Genomic DNA, 21512 nt, shown 5'->3' on the forward strand with positions numbered 1-21512 from the left:
ACAGCCTGCTTCTACCTCCAGATACAATGTCTGAGCCACATTCTGCAGCTGGGATGGGGACAATGGTGTGCTTCTCTGAGAGACACCCTTGCTTTAAGAGCTGAGCACCTGGGGGGAAAGGGCAGTAGCCTCAGGCCTTCCCAGCTAACTTCCTTACAAGTCAGAGTAAGGGTGATCAGACCCAGTGTTCTCAGCAGTACTCTGCCCAGGGTAAAGCCTCCATCCCACAGGTAGGAACCACCACTACTGGCCACACCTGTCCGAAACTTGCCCGAAACTTGCCCTCTGCAACAGTAGCTAGAGGCAAGATGAGCTATGTGGATGTGCTGCCCCTCCCAGGATGACTGGGACCTGGGGGGAGAAGGAGCCCTGTTTTCTTCGCTGCTCCAGTCTGGAATGGAGTGTCTGTCTCACTGAGCTGGGGGGAGGTGCAGGGGTTGGCGGGTAGAGAGGGGAGGAGGTCTTGGTTCAAACAGCACAGAATCTCACTGTTCTTACTGAATTTGAGTACATTTTCTATAATAAATGTTTCTTCGTTTACTAAATTCCCTAAGATCATTTCCAGAGACTTTAATTTGGTTGTTTTTTAAAAGTATTTTTCATCAGTTTCACCGAGGACCGGGTCCACATAGCTCTCCATGCTGTCACGCCAGAACTGGAAACTGGCATTATTTTGAAGTTATTTTATATAATATTGTAGGATTGCACAAGTGTTTGTAATTATCTTAATATTGTTAAGAACCAAGATTTTCCACACAAAAGTAATAAATACAATCAAAGAAGAAAAAAATGTTAAATTTGAATTAATAGATATATGAACTCATTTATTTTTCTATTTTAAAATGCATGCAACTCTGTCCACTGAAAAGTGCCAGAAGCAATGACAACACAGTAGCAGTCAGTACACCCAGCACCCAAATCTGACTTTTGTACCAGTTATTAAGCTACTGGCCCTTAGCTCCAAACACCACACTCTGTTACGCAGGATGGGGAGGGAGTCTGCAAACATTTTTCCTTTGCCACTTGTTTACTGTTTGGTTCTGCCAATAGGGGGCGCTAGGTTGGAGGCGGGGAGAATGGATCTGCTCCTTCCTGTTTGCTTGCTTCAGGTTTCTGCCAGTGTCAGGCCAGCAAAGCCCAGTCAGCAGCAGTCTCCAGACTCTTCTGGTTTTCCCAAAACTCCCAGCACCAGCTTGGCAATGCCTCCTCCCCGGTTCCAGCTCCACCCAGCCATTCTTCCACCTTTCCAGGGTCTAATAACCCCAACCTCCTCTCTTTATTGCCCAGCCCTAGGAGTTGAGGCTGCTTCCTGTGTTACTTCCATTTTCTCTTTTTACCTTTACAGATTTCCAATACCCATTTAACTAATTTCCTAAAGCAAATTCTCTCTTTCAAAAGAACTAGTGTAGGTTCTGTTTTCCCGCCTGGATTCTGACATATACAGCTTCTAAATATAATTCTCCAATTAAAAAAAAAAAATCAAGGTTTCTTAAAGGAATGCCTGATAATAATGCCTAGGACAGAATACAGAATAGGCCTGCTACATCTTGTACCAGAAATCAAGAAAGTTGTCAAAAATCAATTGACGTTATTGGCATGTTAAGTTATGTCAAAAGGACTTAGAAACCAAGAAGAGAGGCTCCCATTGGCATAATAGGGGATCATTTAAGCAATAAAAAGAATTACTGCAACTGATTGAAACACATGCAAAATATTGAATATATGTGCATAAATACATACATGTTATGCAAATGAGCTCACAAAGACATACTTTTTAAAACAATGAGAAACACAGTCCCTTTTTTGTAACTTTAATGGAATTTAGAGATGAATGAAAATTAAATCTTCCATCTTATCTTAGGAGTCTTTTTTTTTTAAGATGGAGAAATATCTATACCTTGATTGTGGTAGTGGTTACATGACCGTACGCATTTGTCAAAATTCAGATCTATCTACGCTTTAAAAATGGTAAAATTTACAAGTATGTAAATACACCATAATTTTTATATGAAAAAAATCCTTAATGAAGATGTAAAAATTAAGCCTTATATAAAAAAAGCCTTAATAAAAAAAAAAGTTGTCTTTGCTTCTTTTTCCTCCCTTTGTACAAAATGGAACAAATCTAAAAATACTCCCAGTAACAATGAAAGCCTGCAGCTCAAGGACCTCCTGACATGACACGAATTCTGTGAAACGCATTTGGTTTCACAGGAAACTGGCTGAAGCTGACAGCCGTTCTACAGACCAAGTTGCCAATTTTACCAGGTGCCTAAGTCTTTCCAAAACTTTTATTTGCTGTCTGAAACTAGACAAAGATGATAAAAGATGATGTAAACTAGACAAAGATGATAAAAGGTCTTTACAAGTGTTAGTAATATGAATTAAAGTGCTTGTGGCAAAGGAAATTCCATTTAAATTATGCAAAATTATTTACTGTCTTCTATTTTGAGAAGAAATACCTAAATTTCAGATGAAGGCTGGAGTCAACTCCTTTCATATTTATCTCAGAACTAACTAGTTCCGGTAGAAGTGGATATATGGTTAACTTTACAAAGTAACTTGCTGCCATGCCTCCCAAAAATAACTCCAGCCCAAATAAATCTAACAGTTGAGGAATCTGAGTAGTGCTGGTACTACCTAGGATCTATTTATAAATTTGTTTAATTTTGCACAAGAATTAGACAAAAAGGGTTGGGGGGGAACGCATTATAAATTATTTTTATAGCTATATATTCCAAAACCACCAAAAAGCACTTTATGCTCTATCATCACACATTTCTCATTTTCAGTCTCATCGGGGGGTCTCTTCCATGCGCCTCCACACTGCCTCCCTTTTCCCAGCACCTGTTTCACTTACCATAGCAAGCTCCCAGCATATCCCAACCACTTCACTCTCAGATGACCTCCCTACCTCAAGAAAGGACACCAAGAGCTATGAACTCCTTCAATGTCCCTCCCGTGCAACTAACTCCAAGCCTCCTTTTTCCCCCTCTAGCTCTGAAGAGGTTTCTCAGTTCCTCCTCACTTCCTAATCTGCCTCTCCCCAAATCACACTCCATCCTTTTGTTCGCATCTTTTCTCTCAATCCACTACGTTACCCTCCGCTGCTGACAAACATCCTCAAGCCACCTAATCCTAAAAATTCTTCCCTCAGATTCTGATTTCCAGTGACCACTTTCTCATTTACTAACAGTTTCCACTAGATGTCTTCTCACCCAAACCTCCCATTCATTACTTTAATATTATTTTAAACTCCCACCACTAAAATCAACAATACCTCCTTAATTGCCAATCCAGCTGCTTCTCTTCAGTTCTCCTACCACTTACCTACAAAATAACAGTGTCCTCACTTCGTCTTGATTGCATGACTTCCTGACTTCCTAATATCCTTCTGTTATTCTTGCTCATGGTCTCCTGCTGGGTTCTCTCTGTCATCCATCCTAGACCTCAAAGCTCTCCCCCTGGCAGCATGACCCAGTTTGGTAATTCACTATGCTTCTATTTGGTGACTCTCAAATCACTGTCCCCATCCCCTATCTCCCTCCTGAGCCCCACATCTACTGTTTTGGTCCCACAGACAGCAACTCCTGGATGCCACAGACTCTAACACTGGACATCAAAAAAAAAAAAAAAAAAAAAAAAAAAACCACCCAGAAAATCACAAACTTCTCTCTAATCAATCACATACATTGCATCCAGAGCTTGGCACACGGTAACCACCGTGATGAGCTGGCTCCCAGAAAAAAGGAAATAAAGGCAGTACATAAACCCTTACCAAGTTTTTGTATTTTGTATTTTTAAAGCTCCTCTATTAACCAATCGCTAGTTCTTTTGGCACAAAATTAAACCATATCTTCCCATAAAAACCTGTTCCTCTTCCTTGTCATTCCTATGAAATACTAACAATTCAGAATTACCTTGTTTCTGCTGCAGCTCTCACTTACAATTACCCTTGAAAATGTCTTTCAAATCTATGTATCTTGTTTTGAAACGCAACCAAAAAATAAGATAGAGAGATGTGATACACCAAATATAATAAACACTAATCACAGAATCTAGGTGGTGAATATATGGGTATTCACTTTTCATATAATTTCAACTTTTCTGTATGCTTGACAGTTTTTATAATAAAGTGTTGGGAAAAAAAAAAAAAACCTGTCTTCATTCAGGCATTCTTCAAACGCATGCCCTTTTTACTTCCCTTCTGAACGAATCCAGAAGCCTAACTGAGCTGTCTTCCCAAATCCTCCTGTTGTAACCATCCTCCACGATGGCTCCCACTGACCCCTACCTACTGTATTCACACCCTCGTGAAGCCGCCTCCAGCACTGTACCAGGGTTGGTCTCTCTGACCAACAGTATATGGCAGAAGTGACGGTACGTCACTTCCAAGATTAGGTTATGAGACTGCGGCTTTCAGCTTCCATCTCAGCACTCTCTTGGATGACTTGTTTCGAGGAACATGTAAATCACCTAGGGATCTCCTTAAAAGGCACATTCTGATTCGGCAGGTCTGGGGCGGGGCCCAAAATGCAGCATTTCCAACAAGCTCCTAGGTGATGCATATGCTGCTAGTTCAGGAATCAAACTTCAGGGCTGCAAGGACAACTAACAGGGTTAGGAAAGAAAGAAAATAGGGGGAGGTTTTCCATTTTTCCCCCTGCCACATTTAAATCTGTTAACACAAAGTCAAGTCTTTGTAGTGGGTCAGGGCACCATTATCTCAATATATTCAGTTCTACAGTGCAATGCTTCTCAAACTTGAAAGTGCTCATGAATCACACGAGGATCTTATTAAACTGCAGCAGCAGTAAGTCTGAAGCAGGAGCGATTCTGCATTTCTTGCAACCTCCAATGAAGCTTCTTCTAGTCCATGGACCACAAATTTAAAGAGTAAGGTTTAAAGGATGCCTAACTTTTTTTTTTTTAAGTTTGACATGTTTGATTATTTAAAAATGTAAAAGTTATACGTCAAAAACGAGAATAAAGTTAACAATGATTTAGGAAAAAAACTTGCAACATGGATGACAACACGTATGTATATTTTTTGTATTAGTTTCCTTCTGCTGCTTAAGAAATTATCATCCCAGGGGGGAGGGTACAGCTCAGCGATGGAGCACATGCCTAGCATGCACAAGGTCCTGGGTTCAATCCCCACTACCTCTACCAAAATAAGTAAATAAACCTAATTATCTCCCCCCAAAACAAAAAAAAGAAATTATCGTCCCATACTTTCCAAGTTTCAGAAACATCAACCTGGAAGATAAACCCTTGAGATGGTTTACAGTGCCTGTTGCACATTCCAGCTTTATGGAGCTTCCTCAACAGCTCCGGCACCATGACCCACCGTGTGTACACACCTGTTCTCCACTACACCTGACAACTCCCTACACAATAATAAGATCTTCACTTCGCTAACCTTAACCCTGAAAACACACTTCTGTTTTGATAACACAGTAAGCTAAAGTGGCGTCATCTTTCCCTTCAATTGAGCTTTGATGTAGTTTGCCTACTTATAGGCCAAGCATTTCATCACTCTGGGAAGTGTCATGGGGTTGAAGTCCCACAGGCTACTTATTCCAGATTTAGACAGAGAAATCATGGGCCTTTCTTGGCAATTAACCTCTCATACTATATTTTTTTTTCTCATAGAATTTTTAAAAGATATACCATAAAACCTACTCTTTTAAAGTGCACAATTTGGAGGGTAGAGCTCGGCAGTAGAGCACGAGCTTAGCATGCACGAGGTCCTGGGTTCAATCCCCAGTACCTCCGTTAAAAAATAACAACAAATAAATAAATCTAATTACCCCCTCCAAAAAAACCCAAAAATGCTTTAAAAAATAAAAACTAATAAAGTGCACATTTCAATGATTTTTAGTCTATTTAGAGTTGTGTAATTATCATCACTAATTCCAGAAAATTTTCTTCATCCCAAAAAGAAACCCCATACCCTTTGTCTATCTTCCCCAATGTACCCAGGCCCCCAGCAATGACAAATCTTTCTCTCTACAGATTTGCCTATTGTGGACATTTCATATAATGTGTGGTCTTTGTGACTGGCTGCATTAATGTAGCATATTTTCAAGGCACATCCATGTTGTTGAATGAATCAGTATTTCATTCCTTTCTATGACTAAATAATTTCGTTGTATGAAGACAGTATATTTTATCTATTCATCAGTTGATGGACATTTGGGTTATTTCCCTTTATGGCTATTATGAAAAACGCTGCTATAAACTTGTATACAAGTTTTATGTGAACAGGTTTTCAGGTCTCCTGTGAATATCTCTAGGAGCAGACCTGCTGAGTAATATCCTAACAGTATGCTCGTCCTTCTGATGAACTGCCAAACTGTTTTCCAAAGCATTGAACCATTTAACATTCCCACCAGCAATGTATGGGAATTTCACTATTACATTTTCAATCAATGAGGATATAATTATAACGAAAATTATCTACGAAAAATACGGCATTAACGAAACAGAAGTATATGTCCAGCAGGAATACAGGGGATAAAATGTTAGAGGTCCGAACAGATTAACTGAGTTAATCTCTCACGGCCAAAGATTCTTTTATCGTAAAATAGGGACGCTTTGATGACATTTACGTTTCAGTCACAGTTAAGATCAAATAAAACAATCCACGTAAAGGTGCTTTACAACACTGATTACGCATGATTCAATACCAAGCAAAGCACTAGGGGCAAAGGGCTAAATGCCCAGATCCCTCCCCTTTCTTCAGGTTCCTTCCCAGCGGGAGGGGTTGCTGAGTGACGGAGGGGGCTGCAACCACCCGGCTTCTCGTGGAGAGCCGGCCCGACAAGCCACGCAGGATAAATTGTTAGGGCTCGAAAAGCAGAGCCGGCTCCCTCCAGCCCAACGTCGTTCCCAGGCGAGAGATTCCGCAGCCTGCTACTTAGCTTAGCAGGGCAGCGCAAGATCTTTTCCTCTTTTTTAATGGCAAGACATTTATTATGGTTGAACCAGAAAAGGAGGGGCAAGGAGAACTCAAGGAAATCCCACCACCCCACGATCCTAGTCTCGGTCTCTCCAAACCCCGCGTAAGGAAAACACAGGAAGCCCGATTCATTACGAACTCTTGGAGGTCTATCAATCCCAACGGCCCTCACCCCCAAAGACTCCCCTATCGGATTCCCTGGGACAGACAGCGCAAAGCTTACCTGGTGGCTTCCTCCAGCTCGACCCGGCTCGGACCAGGCGCCTCCAGAGGAATAGTAGCCATCGCCTCCTCCGCCTTCTCCCGGCCAGGTGGTCTCAGTCGGGCCGCCTCCGCGCACCCGCCAGGAAATGGGAGGCTGGGGAGGTTCGGGGCGGGGGGGATATATGGGCGGAGGTGGGTGCACGGGCACATCTCCCCCAGGCCCGTAGTAGCGGCCATAAGACGGACCGTCACTGGGGCCGTAGCCCGAACGCCTCAAGGCCGACATGGGCTCCACTGCCCGAGGCGCTTCCCGCCCCCCACTGCCGGCCCATTGCGCAGGCGCCTACCGGCGAGCGCGAATGGACTGCAGTGAGGGGGGTCGGCCGACAACAGCCAATCTCAGGCCGGGTCCCGCCCCCTCAGCTTCCGAGTCTTGAGAGTCGAAGGACGGAGCGCTGTGACTCTGGGGCTTAGGAAGCAGGAAAACGAGGGGCGACACCGTGTACCTTAAAAAGGAGAGCACAGTTCACCACCATCTATCCAAACTAAATTCCTTTTCCCTCTTATCAGGGATGCGGATATGTAGTCCAGGGACAGCACTACGTCCCGCCTCTTCCTGAGGACGGGCACGTGACGCCGGAAGTGGGTGGGGGTAATATGGCGGCGTTTCCGGCAGGCCCCGGCGGCTGAAAGCCGGGGCGGACGTGCTGGTCCGGGTCCGGGTTCCTGTCCCGGTCCCGCCGAGGCGGCGACTCCTGTAGGTAGAAGGAGTTATTGGACACACTGGCCCACCGTCGCTATACATTGCAGCCTTATATCAGTTCAAAATGAACTATATGCCCGGCACCGCCAGCCTCATCGAGGACATTGACAGTGAGTAGTTCATCTCCTCTAGGTGAAGTCTGCGGTGAGACCCTTCCTTCCAGGAGGGTGCCTCTTGGAAGGGAGCTCAGAAAATGAGTCTGGGGCGGGAGGGCGGTGTGTCTTTGGCAGAGTTCTGGGCATTCGGCGTTGACGTCCTTCACTGGATGGAGGAGCCACGGGACACACCGTTTGCCCACCTGCTAGCCTACTACCTGTATCCTGTCTCTCGCAGCCTCCACCAGTCCCCGCTCAAGTTGTAGAATTCATTCCTGCTTTGCAGGGATGCGGCTGCTGAGGCCGAAAATTGCCTCCTCCCTCAAGCCCCACCCCAGTCCATCATCTCCCACCTGTGATATTTCAAAGTACGAAGTGGTTCCTGGGGGATGAATGAGACTCCTTTGAGAAAGGACTCGTCAACAAATGAAAATATTAAATACAACAGCGGTTGGACTTAATTGATACTAAACATAAGCTTTATGTTGTGTGTCCGTTTGCAATCTTCTTTTGCCGTTGAGTCTTTAGACGTTCAGGTTACGGTAGTAGAGACCGCTGCCAGAAAAGGTATTGACATTTCCAGAAAGGCTAAGTCACTTCAAACTTTTTTTTTCCCCTCCTAGACAGTATTCTTTTGCTTTTGTTAAGAGGACCTCTTATTCCTAGTCACTGTCCTGAGGCAGAGCTCAATCCTGTATAAGTTGTCCTGTCTTTCCTTTTTCTAAACTGTCATCTGTGAATTATTCCTCAAGCAACGTTTTTTTAAATCGTTTTAATCATGTGATCTGTCTCATTAACTTGTAATTGCTGCAGAATAGTTTACAGACAGTTCCAAACAAGTTACAACAATTCCTATAGTTAGTGTGTGCAAATTGAAGAGTGAGTTTATGATCAAGTTATCTTCCCATTGTCTGAAATCATTTTTTAAAATCCAAATTAATACTTTTCTTCTCATATCTTATCTCTTTCTGTCTCCCCCTGCACCCTCCCCTTCATGTATGTTCTTCTCTGGTCATCTCAAATTTTTTCTCAGTTGTGTTTCCCTGTCAAATTCCCATCCTTTTTTCGTATCTTTACCTACAAAACTCTTCTGAGTCATCTCCCATTTTAACTCTCCTTTTTGACCACCTACAATATACCACCTCTGTTACCCCTGCAGTCTGATTTTTGTTCTCAACACACTACTGAGATGCATTCTTTAAAAGACATCAGTCTCATGCGCTCCTCTGAGTTCTTCCCTCCCCTCCGCAGCACTGTGATACTGTCACCACTGGATTTTTTATTTTCTTGATTCCTCCAACACTGGTACTTGCCGATTTTCTTACCTCTGCAGCTCTTATTGTTCCCTAAAACAGATGGTCTTTTAGGTTCCATCGTTGGCCTGATGCTTTCTTTAAATCTCTAGAAGAGCTCCTGGACTTATCCATAATTACTCTAATTGTAATCTGTTCGGCCTTCTAGTCTTACATTTCCAGCTGCCTGTTGACATTTCTACATAGATGTCCTGATGGCACTTCAGAATCACAACAGCTGATAACCTTCCACCTGAGCTTGCTTCTTTCACTCCCAACTTTTGGTAAATGGTGACTCCCTGACATGATGACTCAGAATTCCTACATCTTCTTTAACTCCTCTCTTCAGCATCTGCTCTCTCACATATACCTACATATGCAGACAGAACTGGGTGTCCATGCCCATCCCTTACAACCTCAGTGTCTGAGTCCTTGCCCTTCCCTTCCCAACTCTTCGCTGGTTCAGGTCTCTTCTTCATGCCTCTGACTCTGGGAATAGCCTCAAACCTGCTCTCTTTTCTGCCAGTTTAATCTTAAGTGTTTCCTTGCTTCCTGTGAAGTCACACCCAGACTCAGCCTGCTCCCAGTACTCTTCAGACCTCATCTCCTTTTATTCCCCCTCATACTCTCACCTTTTAGCTAAACACTTGGATACACAGCTCTTTTTTCTTCTACCTAAATTACAGATTTCCTTCCTCTTCCCTTTCCCTGTCACTCTTCCCATGGCCAGAAATTATCTACCTTTCAAGGTCGAACTCAGATACCTCCTCCAGCTAGATACAGTTTCTCTCAGTTTCATATAATTAAGATTGCCTTTCCTGTGGTACTTAACTATACCCCAAGGAAGCCTATAAATTCCTTCAGGAAAGAATCGGTCTTATTCCTCTGTTCTGCATCTAGAAAGTACTTTAGGTATGGCACTGAAGAAACGAGTGAATTTTGCCAGCTGTTCTAACTTACTGTCATTCTTTAGTGTCAGCTCAGAGTCACCTCCTCAGAGGTTTTCCCTAGCCACCCACCCTCTCTTCTGTAGCTGCTTCCCCTCTTCCTCCCGCTATCCTATTATCTTGTTTATTATTCTGCTAGACTAGTCACTATAGGCCATTTTTATTTGTTTGACTTCGTCCACCAGGAATATAAGTTCATGAGGCTGGTGACTCTGAATCTTATGTTCTGCTATAGAGCTAGGTCCCAGAACAGCACATAGCTCTCAATAAATATTACTGAATTTTTTCTCCAGTTCGTTTTCAGCATCCTCTTTTTATATGTCTGAGGCACTATTTGTATTTTAAAGTAATTCACCTGAGGAAATTGATACAACACTGTAAATTGACTATAACTCTAAATAAATTAATAATTAATTAAAATAAAATGAAATAAAATAATTCACCTGATTCCAAAATGTGAAATAGAAACTTCCTTCTAAGTTGAGGGGAAAATAATTCTTGAATTAAGATCACAAAGATCATGTAGACTCAATTTCTAAACTGGCAGGTATGGACACTGACACGACACCGAGAGGGTGTACCTCGCAAGCATCAGCATCCGGAGCCAGTCATTCAGGCCCCCTGACCACACACCCAGTTCCTTTCCCCTCTGCCACGCTCCTCTGATTCTTTTCACCACTAGTCTTCGCATCTGAACCCCAGGCTGCCTTGGTCATCCTTCTGATTCCCCAGTGAGCTCTGCCTTAAATATATCGGAAGAGGAAGTGGCAGAGCTGAATCTGTTAGTAGCTTTGTTTTTGTTGTTATCCTTTAAACTCACTGAAGCTAACAGTTTTCATTTTTTTTAAAGATCTCTTTTCCTCTCCCTAGAAAAGCACTTGGTCCTGCTTCGAGATGGAAGGACACTTATAGGCTTTTTAAGAAGCATTGATCAATTTGGTATGTATTAGTTATGGGCTTCTATACTCTGCATAATAAGAGCTGTCCATTGTATTTCTGTGTTGTTGCATATTGAATTTTTTTATCTGCAACTTTTTTCACGTGTCTGGCATAATGGAATACTGTTCTGAGTTTCTAGATTACAGTTAGATGGTCCAAAAGTTTTGTTCATGAGCTTGTATTTCAAAAACTGGTTTTCACTCAAACATGGTGATTACAGTGTTTGGGGCTATTTTTTATTTTCCCCATTAGAGGGAGCCAGATGATAGAAATAAACTCAGTCCACTGAAAAAGCTGTTTATTTGTACATTGGCTTGGGTGTGACTACTTTTCAAAGCAGTTCCTGCACTGAAGGTAATCCCTCCCTGTCCAATGAAAATGGGATGGAAGGCCTTTCCTGAAGCTTTTTAGGGACCTCCAACATTAAACTCAAGATTTTACACTTACGGATACATCGGACTCAAGGTCTTGGTCTTGGTTTTGCCTCCTGCATTTTTCTCGAGAGATCTTATATTTGCATCTGTTTTGAGGAACTTCTCACTTCATATCAACATTTGCTGGACATCTGCTAGATAAGCGGCTTTGGCCATGAGGATAAACAACATAATTGTAAAACTTACAAAAATTATAGACAAGAGGAGCACAGATACCTGCCTTTCTTCAAGTAAGACAAACAGTATCAACTGAAGAAAAGTAATTATTCTTCACAGGTTGAGGTTCTAAATCTTAAGTCAAATTCATCAGACAACTTTGAAGGAAAAGCTGTGAATTCTGACTTCACTTTCAGATGACCAGATTATGGTTATCTGACAAAGGGAAGAAATAGGTTATTGTTGTATTATAATCCATTAGATTAAATGAATCCTAAGTACTGAAACAAAGTCAGCTCTTTGATAAACCATCACATCACACCCCCACACAACACAGAGAAACCGTTTCCTTCCAAAAAACCAGAGTTTTCCTTTCTGCAGTTGTTTGGGATTTAGTGTTCCAGGTGCCCTATCATTTTTATTTTCTTACAGCCATTGGTGATACTAGCAGTTACCTCATAAAGAAATTCAGTTTTCTTAACTCACTTCCACCATCCTCTTGTATTCGTGCAACGTAATGGCAAATACTCTCTCAGTTTGCAGTTGTTTGAAAGTCTCCTAAGTGGTTTGTCTTAATGAAGCAGAAAGAGATCAAAAGTTTAGCTTTTCTGAGAATTAGAAGGTTTGAAAATCATGTTTAGCTAAACCTTTTCTACTTGAACTCACTGCTTAATTGAGTTATGGACCTTTACGAGTAATTTGAACTAAATATCTTTGTTTCTTCCCTGTACACTTATAGCTAACTTAGTGCTACATCAGACTGTGGAGCGTATTCATGTGGGCAAAAAATACGGTGATATTCCTCGAGGGATTTTTGTGGTCAGAGGAGAAAATGTGGTCCTACTAGGAGAAATAGTAAGTGAAAACTGTTAAGCTGCTATAGATCTTGTTAATCATGCTAGTTAGGTTTTTTTCTTTTCCAAGATGGGAAAAATATATTTTCCACATTCACCCAGCTTCTCATAGGAAACCACCAAATTAGCTTAGGAAAGTTACGCTGTAAAAGGAAAGCTACAGAAAACAGTTAAAGTGCCTCGTGGCATTTTAAAGGTTTTGACTAAAGCAAAATATCATTGATTTTGCCAATATCATAAAAAAAAAATACTGTCCTACACACGTGTTTGTTAATGTATTATTCCGGTGTCTCTAATAGAAAATAGAAGCTTGATACCTAAGAAGAGAATAACTCAATGGAGTATGGTTTAATTGACATTGGAACATTTTGGAGTCATTTAAACAGTTGTTCATGACAGAAAGTTAATTAGCGGTGTTTGGGGGAAAGGCACATTGCATATACAGTGTGACACTCATGTTTTTAAGCGTGGGGAGGGAAAAGAATGGCTGCAGAAGAATCCTTTCTGTTAACTTTCCTGAGAGTGGAGCTCACCTTCACTTGGAGCCTTAGCTCACAGCCAAGGAGGAGGTACCTGCCATCTGGGTCAGGAAGACCAGCTGGCAGGTGACAAGTTAAATCACATCCTCTAAAGTGGTGTTACTGTTAAGTCTCTGAATATGTGTGTGGACTATTAGAAAACTATTCCAAAACATATATATTAGAAGTACTCAGGGGGGAGGGTATAGCTCAGTGGTAGAGGGAGTGCTTAGCGTGCACAAGATCCTGGGTTCAATCCCCAGTCCCTCCATGAAAAATAAAGCTCATTACGTCCCCCTCAAAAAAAACAAAACCAAAAAAATCAAAAAAAAAAAAAAAGAGAAGTACTCAGAGTGCTTTTTTATTTTAAGCATTTATTTATTTTTAAGTTTTTGTTTTGTTTGTTTTGGGGGGTGATTAGTTCTATTTAATTTTTTTTTAATGTGAGGTACTGGGGATTGAACCCAGGACCTCATGCATGCTGAGCATCTGCTCTACCACTTAAGCTAAACCCTCCCCCCGTCAGAGTACTCATTTTTAAAAGAAGATAAAACTTGATTTCGTATTTCAGATGAAACATTTACTTTAAAAGAGGAGTACGTTATGTAAAATCTTTGACCTAAGCCTGGTGCTTCTGATTATTGGCTTTCCAGGAAAATCAAACCTTGGTGTTTGCTTGATTTTATCTTTAAAGTTTTCAGTAAAGTTTCCCAATACCTAGCCACATCTTAAGTCAGGTTTACAGAAGTCTTTGGAGTGGGGTGATTTGGTCCATAGCTATTTTTAATGGTAGGCCGTTTGAGGAAGGATGGAGGTAGTTCTGCCAGGGTCACGTTGGTTCCGAGACCTCACGTTGAAACAGTTAGCTAGGAATGACTAGTCAATCCTGTCTAAGTGTTGCTGTGAAATATATGAAATAACTTTTTCTTCCTAATTTAAAAAATATTTTTGTGGTTGACATTTTTGGTTCAGTGTTATCATTTCTTACATGTTTAAGCAGCGGAAATTGTTACCTCCTGGTACCATGTAAAGGTTGAAATAAAGCACCTGGGGTTGGGGAGCGGGCAGTAAGTGACTGGGAAGTGGTCTGGCAGCACCTTAAGAGGCTGACCCACCCCTGGATGGCAGGATTGTAGGTGATTTTTTCCTTTTTTTCATTCTTTTCTGAATTTGATTTGTGAAGGGGAGATACATCACTTCACTGTCAGGGGAACCAATTTAAACTAAAATAGTGTAAACGCCACAGCTGGCACTTCCTGTGTGAGTTACATTGGCACAAATGGCCCTGTTTGGTTGTGTGTGAAGAGAAGTGAACTTGCGTTTATTCACTGTTTCCTGGGAGCCCTTCTGTAAAGAAAAGTACTCCTTTTTTGTATGTTATGGTTTGCATGCTGCAGAATTTTTACGGTGGTACCACTGAAAAAATATGGTTCAGGAATGCTTACATAGTTACACAAATCAGCAGTCAATGTGAAGAAATTCCATACCAATTCTAGGGAATCTCAAACCTAGAAACCATTTAGTTCCTGTAAATATCCAGGTCCCTGGATCCTACCTCAAGGATAATGAGACACACATGGTCTGAAGTAACAGACTGATCATTGTGAAACAGCATTATCATAACCACATGACTAGCTCAATGCATAACATTGAAAAGCCCAAGAGGTGTAGTACACTAAGCCAAGAACGTTATCTTCCCTTCTGCCGCCCGTGGGGTATGAGGGGAGATTACACCTGATAACATACATCTTGCTGGATGCAGTTAAGTTTTGACCCAGGGCAGGGCTTGCTTATGTAAACATGTGGCTTTCATTCTGACCTCTCTGGCCAGAGTCCTCCATCTGCTGTGTCAGCGCCTGTGGGTTCTGAGGCCTTGGCAGCTCGTGAAGATTAGTATCCAGTGGCAGGCTGGAACATCTGGACAATGTGTTGATGCCTTCTCAGAATTTTATAATTAAAAGTGACAGAGGAGAATGAGAAGTAGGAATCCCTGTCTGTATGGGCGTTCCATGTAACGAAACCACAGAATAACCTGTGGGTTCATTTTAAGGAGCATAAACTGAGCCTGTTGATAGTGAGATACTGTTACAGCAAGGTTTTGCATTATAAAATCAGTTATTAAACGTTTGTAAGTGTTCAAAAGTAAAAATATTAAGCATAATACACTGTATTAAGTGGAAAAAATAGCCAATTTTGCATTGAGCTTTTTCTTAAGTCAGTATATACATAGAAAAACTGGAAGGACGTTCACCAAAGTATTATTCCTCCACACTGGATCATAGATAGTTTTTTAAAATTTTTTTCTTCTTGTCTGTTTTCTAAATTTCATACAAGGAACGTGTTTTTTTGAAACAAGGGGAAAAAATTTCTATTAAGCAAAAATATTTTAAATTAAAATAGTGTAGAAATATATTGGCCAAATGGTCTGCTGAGGTTTTCTCCAGAAGACTTGTCATAGAGGGGAAGGAAGTACTGTGTTATGATTTAACAACTCCTAGTTAATGTGACAGAGGGACAGTTTATTGCCTTTAAATGCGGGGGGTGGGGTAGCAACAGTGCTACTTTGAATCAATGTTCCTACCTTCTTACTGAGCAACCCCCCTCCCCAGAAATTAGCTGTAAAAATACAGAATTTACCCTGAAGCCATCCTGATGTTGGTAACTTCTCTCTTGGATTGACTGGGGTTGGGGAGATAGCTGTTTGTGAGCAGCCCTGATGTTCTTTTCTTGTTGTTTTCTTTTTCTCTTTTTTAAGAGACTAATGTAGGACTTGACTTTGGATAACCTAAAGCTTGGTCATACACACTGGTACTGCTCCCTGTTCCCACACGCTTATGTGTTCTGTAGGACCACTGCCAAGCCATCTCTTTGTACTATTTGTCTGTCGGGCTATCTGAGCCCTGCCACCAGTACAAAAAAACCACCCGAAACCCCTTTGCTTTAGATGTGATGTTTTGGTCATCAGGTGAAGTTTTCCAAACCTGCTTGTTTTGTAGGACTTAGAAAAGGAGAGTGACACACCCCTCCAGCAAGTGTCCATTGAAGAAATCCTAGAAGAACAAAGGGTGGAGCAGCAGACCAGGCTGGAGGCCGAGAAGCTGAAAGTTCAGGCTCTGAAGGACCGAGGCCTCTCCATCCCTCGAGCAGACACTCTTGATGAGTATTAAGCCTTTGGCTCAGAGGCCATTGCTCTTGGGGAGCAGGGGCTGTCACTGAGTGAAGGTGACATCCTGGCCGCTTCACACATGGTACAGCCTACAAAGACTACTGTAGAGATTGGGAAAGTCATTTTTATTTTGAATTCTTCCACTGTATACAACATGAAGAAATTACGTGGGTTCTTTTTTTTTTTTTAAATAAGAAAATCATCATTTAAAGAAACAGTGGCAGGGACTGCTTTCACACAGCACTGTGGAGCCAGCAGCTACTTCTTTATATTGCTCTTCTCACCCCAAATTAGAGGTTATAGGAGACTTTCTTCATTTACTTGTAAATAAAATACAAATCTCAAAATGATGGTGTTCTTTCCCAAGTGTGAGTTGCCTGCAATGAAGAGACATAATTAAATCTCTCCTCTCAAAGGTATAAGCTGTAAATCCATTCACACACACTGGGATTCCCCTCCTGTCACAATTCCAACCTAAGAGTTACTCACGCAGGAATGTTTTCATACTAAGGTCCTCCCCTCTCCTCTCGGCATGTTTTCTTCTGATAAGAAAAACAAATTTTCAGGCTTGAGGAGGGCTCTCTCAGTGATGTTTTGCAGTTACTGATGACAGCAGAAGCCTGGTGCTCCAGAGACGGCATCACTGTGGCTCCTGCTGTTTCTCCTTCGCCAACGGCTGTTCCAAACCATGTTCTCATGAGATTCAGGTGACTTTTTCTCTAAACATGCTATTAATTTCGTTAGGTTTTCTAGTCGTTTGGATCGATCTTGAGCCTCGTACGCTGTTACCAAAAAGAAGCACAAATAAGTTGGTGTTTCAGTGACTGAAACATCTGGGTTATTCTTGGCCATTGTGTCTTGGCTGACACCCCCGGCGATGCTCCCTTTCTGGTATGATGTTAACTGCACGGTAATTGTAAGAGGCTGTACTTTCCAAACGAGCAGTATCGTGGAATGAACCGTGTACTGAACTTGGTTAAAGGTTAAATACAGGGTAAAGCTGGGACTTGGTTTTCTCCAGCACCTTGGGTTCAAGGAAGTCGGTTATCCTCTCTGATGGTCAGTTTTGATTATATTGTGAGTGCACCCCTCCTGCCCAGCTCATTGTGATTCCTTCTTCATGTGTTCAGTCAAAGATCTTTTTTGGTAGGTTTCAGTCTTTTTCATCGATAATTGTTCGGTTAGCTATGATTTTGGCGTAAGGTGAGCTCCAGGTCCTTCACTCCACCAACTTGACTGCTCTCGCCTGACTCTCAGTTTTAACTAAAATTATTCCAGACACTTAACTTTTTATAGTCTTGAGCAAAGATGTCCTTCGGTGTTTATGTCCAATTCCTCTGTGGTTGAGTTATTTTGTAGTATTAAATACCCTTTACACTTCATGAGCTCAGGTGATTTTAAAACTGCCTCAAATGCTGATAAACTATTTGACTGCTGAGCTATTCATCATTGGGTTGGTTTCAAAGTAAATGATTTGTGATGAACAGCTGTTACTTGATGATTTATCTAGTGTGTTTCACCTCTAATCTTAAACTGTTTAAGAGCCGGGATTTGTTATTAACACCCACACAAAGGGAAAACCCCATCACCAACTTTTGGAAGCTGCTAACTTTACAAGAAGATTTTCTTTGAGAGTCAGCAGAATTACAGCATTTGTTTTTCTGAGCACCACTGTTTCAGAACTTCTGACCCCTTCAAGAGATTCAGATTAACTGTAGTTGTCTTTTCAACCTCCTTCAAACAATTCCAAATGCAATCATAAGAGAGATGATTTATTCTTACATTCAAAAAAGAAAAGAGACTTCATTTCCACAGTAGGTCAGGAATTTCCAAGCTATAGCCAGCTTTCAGTCATTATGCATAGTAATATATTGATTTTAGGCCTTTGTCACACAGGCAGCAGCAAAGAATTAGACCTGAAGGATGAAACTAGACCACCTGCTTCCCTCCTCTTAGTCTCACGCTGCTCAGTGCAACAGCTGCCCTCAGCTCTGCCCCATCCAGGCTCTTTGCAGATGCTGAAATCTGGTGCTTTTTCTCCTGGACCACTGCTAGTACCCTTCTGCTATTATCAAACTTCAAAGTCAACCTCAGTTTGTACCTTTGTTTTATCTTTAATAGTTTTTTTCCAATAGGGGAATCTATGAGACTGCTTTCAAGGAAAACAAGTAAGGGAGATCTACTGCAGCCCCTGTCCTGACCATCTTCCTCCCAACCTAACTGGGTACAGCAGCGTATCTCTCACTCTTAACAGCTGTTCTTTTTCCCTTTCCTTGGCCCTTGACCTTACATTGCATGCTCTTAGCTAAATTTAAACCGCAGTATCTGCTCTCCTCCTTGGCTCTGATAAACTCCTGGCAGGCCCTGGACACTTAGCAGAGCCAGATATCCTCATACTGCTCCTTGTGGAGGGCTTTTCGGGGATGCCACGTCAGCGTGAACCCCAGAGGTGTTACACAGACATGAAGGCTGGAAAGTAGCCTCAGTTTTGCTCACAAGAGTACAGGTGGCAGGTCAGGCTGAGTGAGATACAGGTGGCAGATGGCACAGGCCAGCAGGCAGAGCGGGTGCACCCCCTGAAAGTCAGCCATGCCCTGGATGAAGCTGGAATTTCCTTTTCTCTCTGCTTAGGAAATAACTTGCTCTGGGTACTGGCATGAATCCTTCCCTCGCAGCCTTTAGATCTCTGTTCAAGTTACACTTTCCCTGACGAATTGTTTTAAACAGCACCCCACCCCCACCTGCATCCTTTCCATAGCAAGTATCACAATCCAACATAAATTTCACCCCTTTACTGTCTGGTCCACTCCCCCACTAGAATGTCAGCCCTTAAGGACAGAACTTTTGTCACATTCAGTCCTGTACTCCTACATCTAGAGTGATGCCGGGCATATATTAGGTCTCAATGTGTATTTTTGGAGTTGAAGGCTAGGTTGATGGATGGATGGGAGCGTGCTGTGAATTCAAGCTGGTACACTCAGATGCTTTAGAGTCCAGTAGAGCACCCAAAGATGAAGACAGCAGGACCCACCGAGCAAGCAGGAGCGATCAGCAGTGATCCTTACACTGAATCCGGACATGCTGTCAGGCAGCCTTCATGGGAGCCCACAGCCCTCCAGGTTGAAGAATCTGGAAATAACCAGTGTAAGAATCAGAGTATCCCAGGGTTGCTGGAAGCAAGACATTCTTGGGTGTGTTTTCCTCCCACCCTTATCTTCCACATTACCCCTGCAGAGGCCCCCCAGGTAACGAGAGCAAGAGACTGCATCATGGGTGCTTGCTTTTACAAACTAAGCAGGGTTTGTGTCTAGTTAAGTGACCTAAGATCTAACCTGAAAGAATTAGGACACTGATCCTAGAGATCTGCTGCTGGCATGCCCCAAAGCTCTGGGTCGAGCCACCTTGTTAGCCCTCCCCTGCCTGTCTACTCCTCCAGGCCTGCCAGGGCTACTTGGAAGCAGAGGATAAAATCAGGTCTGTTCTTTGTCTCCTGTCTCACGTCCCAGCTTTGCCTCTCTTTCCCCTCTTCGGCCTCCTACTTTTCCCTGGTCTCCTTTTAAAAATAATTTTTTTCCCCTAACTCCAGACACTCAGCAGTTGCTGCCACCACTTGGCTACACCCGGCGTGGAGAATGGCCTCCAATGCGGCTGCTCTGGAAACACCGAGAACCGAGAGGAGTCAGAGCCCCCGCTGGCCAGCTGCTAGTACCACAAGGAAGAGGGCAGGCCCAGTGCTGGCAGTGCCCAAGGTCAGAAACCCAGATGGCCTGGGAATTCATCTCTCAGACCGAGTTTTACTGATGTATATGTTTGCCTACAGTAAAATTCACTCTTTTTAATGTCCAGTTCTATGAGTTGTAACAACTGCATACAGTTATGCAGCCATCACCCCTTCCCCTTCGAACTTAACTCTTCCCTCCTTCCCCAGCCCCTGGCATCCACTGATCTGTTTTCTGTCCCCACAGTTCATGTTGGCAACTAACTCAAAATTTTTGTAGGGTGCAGGACAAATAAAGTATCTGGAAGGTTAAATTCAGCCCACCTGCCTTCAGTTTGCTCTTCTGGTTTAGAAAGACAGTGCTTTCACTGTCAGCACCCCTGCCAGCACCCCTGGCTTACCTGCAGGGAATGGAGGGCGCACGAGAATAGCCGTTCATCACGCTATGACGTGCCGGGTGTGAGAGGCAGCCATGGGCACCACTTTTCACAGAGAAGCAGATTTTAAAAGGTGAAGCACACAGACTAGACCGCCTGATCGTGCATCCTAGGTTCTTCAGTTCAGAGCTCTGCCGACTTGGTCCAGCTGCACATCTCGGTACCTCAGGTGCCTCTTCTACAAACAAGGATCCTGATAGGACCGACTTCTCAGGTGGTGGTTCTAAGGACTGAGTGACTACATGTGAACTGCTCAGAGTGCTGCCTGGTGCAGACGGAGCGCTCTGTATCAGCTGTTGCCATCTGCTGAGTCCCCAGCACTGTGTCAGCCTCTTGGGATAGATTCCATACCTTCCATGAACTTATACTGATTGTCTCCTTTGTACACATAAGAATGATACCTGTGAAATAATGGCAACCAACTCAGTTTAAGGAATTGAGCGCTGGAGGACATAAGCTGTTCTCTAAAGGGAGATAATCCATAATTACCTCAAGCCCAATGAGTTAAACTTGCCTTAACTTTTCTTTTTAATGGAGGTACTGGGGATTGAACCCAGGACCTCGTGCGTGCTAAGCATGCACTCTACCACTGAGCTATTCCCTCTGACCCTGCCCCACTTTAACTTTCTGCTGCCCTCACAGTGGCCCCTTTGGAGGATAACACTCCATTCTTTTGATATTAAATAAGCATGTACTCTATAAGCAGTATGGACGAGATGTGGGGAAAAATCAGAGGCTCTGAAGTGCTAGGCTCCAAGCTTTATTTATTAAACACTTATTCAGTATCTTAATTACCTAGCACTGTGCTGAATGCTAGGGATTCGAAAATTTGGAAAGTATACAGACAGGGAAAGAGGGGGAAACTGCATGTATGGGGGCCGGGGGTCTATGGGAAATCTCTGTATCTTTCAGTTCCACTGTGAACCTAAAACTGCGCTGAAAAAAAAAGCAAGTCTTTTTTTAACAACAAAAAAAAAGGTGTTTGTGGGGGAAATGAGCAATTGTCATTGATACTGTGATAAAACATT

The 21512-nt window shown here is 42.7% G+C and overlaps 2 protein-coding genes and 1 long non-coding RNA gene across 3 annotated transcripts in view; 1 reads left to right on the plus strand and 2 right to left on the minus strand.

The window, feature by feature from the left end:
* The window catches only part of BAG4 (BAG cochaperone 4), a 28616-nt gene extending 21011 nt beyond the window's left edge, over positions 1-7605 (minus strand). Inside the window, exon 1 of the mRNA XM_006183351.3 lies at positions 7185-7605. Within this exon, the coding sequence (XP_006183413.2) occupies positions 7185-7451 (267 nt within the window). The 5' untranslated portion in view covers positions 7452-7605. The remainder of the gene's footprint in view (positions 1-7184) is intronic.
* A 112-nt stretch (positions 7606-7717) lies between these two features.
* LSM1 (LSM1 homolog, mRNA degradation associated) lies at positions 7718-16676 on the plus strand. The gene is made up of 4 exons (XM_006183352.3): positions 7718-8038; positions 11133-11201; positions 12531-12646; positions 16160-16676. The coding sequence occupies exons 1-4, from the start codon at positions 7993-7995 to the stop codon at positions 16328-16330; spliced, it is 402 nt and encodes a 133-aa protein (XP_006183414.1). The 5' UTR covers positions 7718-7992; the 3' UTR covers positions 16331-16676.
* LOC116660086 lies at positions 16436-16959 on the minus strand. Its single transcript, XR_004315462.1, has 2 exons — positions 16819-16959; positions 16436-16706 (listed from the first exon to the last, which is right to left on the minus strand). It is a non-coding gene; the product is annotated as an uncharacterized LOC116660086 (long non-coding RNA).
* Between the last annotated feature and the right edge of the window lie 4553 nt (positions 16960-21512).

The sequence above is a fragment of the Camelus ferus genome, chromosome 26 (genome assembly GCF_009834535.1).
Source record: "Camelus ferus isolate YT-003-E chromosome 26, BCGSAC_Cfer_1.0, whole genome shotgun sequence".
Taxonomy (NCBI): Eukaryota; Metazoa; Chordata; class Mammalia; order Artiodactyla; family Camelidae; genus Camelus; species Camelus ferus.

Coding starts and splice junctions, on each gene's coding strand:
- LSM1 (XM_006183352.3), top strand. CDS start 7,993: ATGAACTATATGCCCGGCACCGCCAGCCTCATCGAGGACATTGACA. Junction 8,039..11,132: donor CCTCATCGAGGACATTGACA/GTGAGTAGTTCA, acceptor TCCTCTCCCTAG/AAAAGCACTTGGTCCTGCTT. Junction 12,647..16,159: donor TGGTCCTACTAGGAGAAATA/GTAAGTGAAAAC, acceptor CTTGTTTTGTAG/GACTTAGAAAAGGAGAGTGA.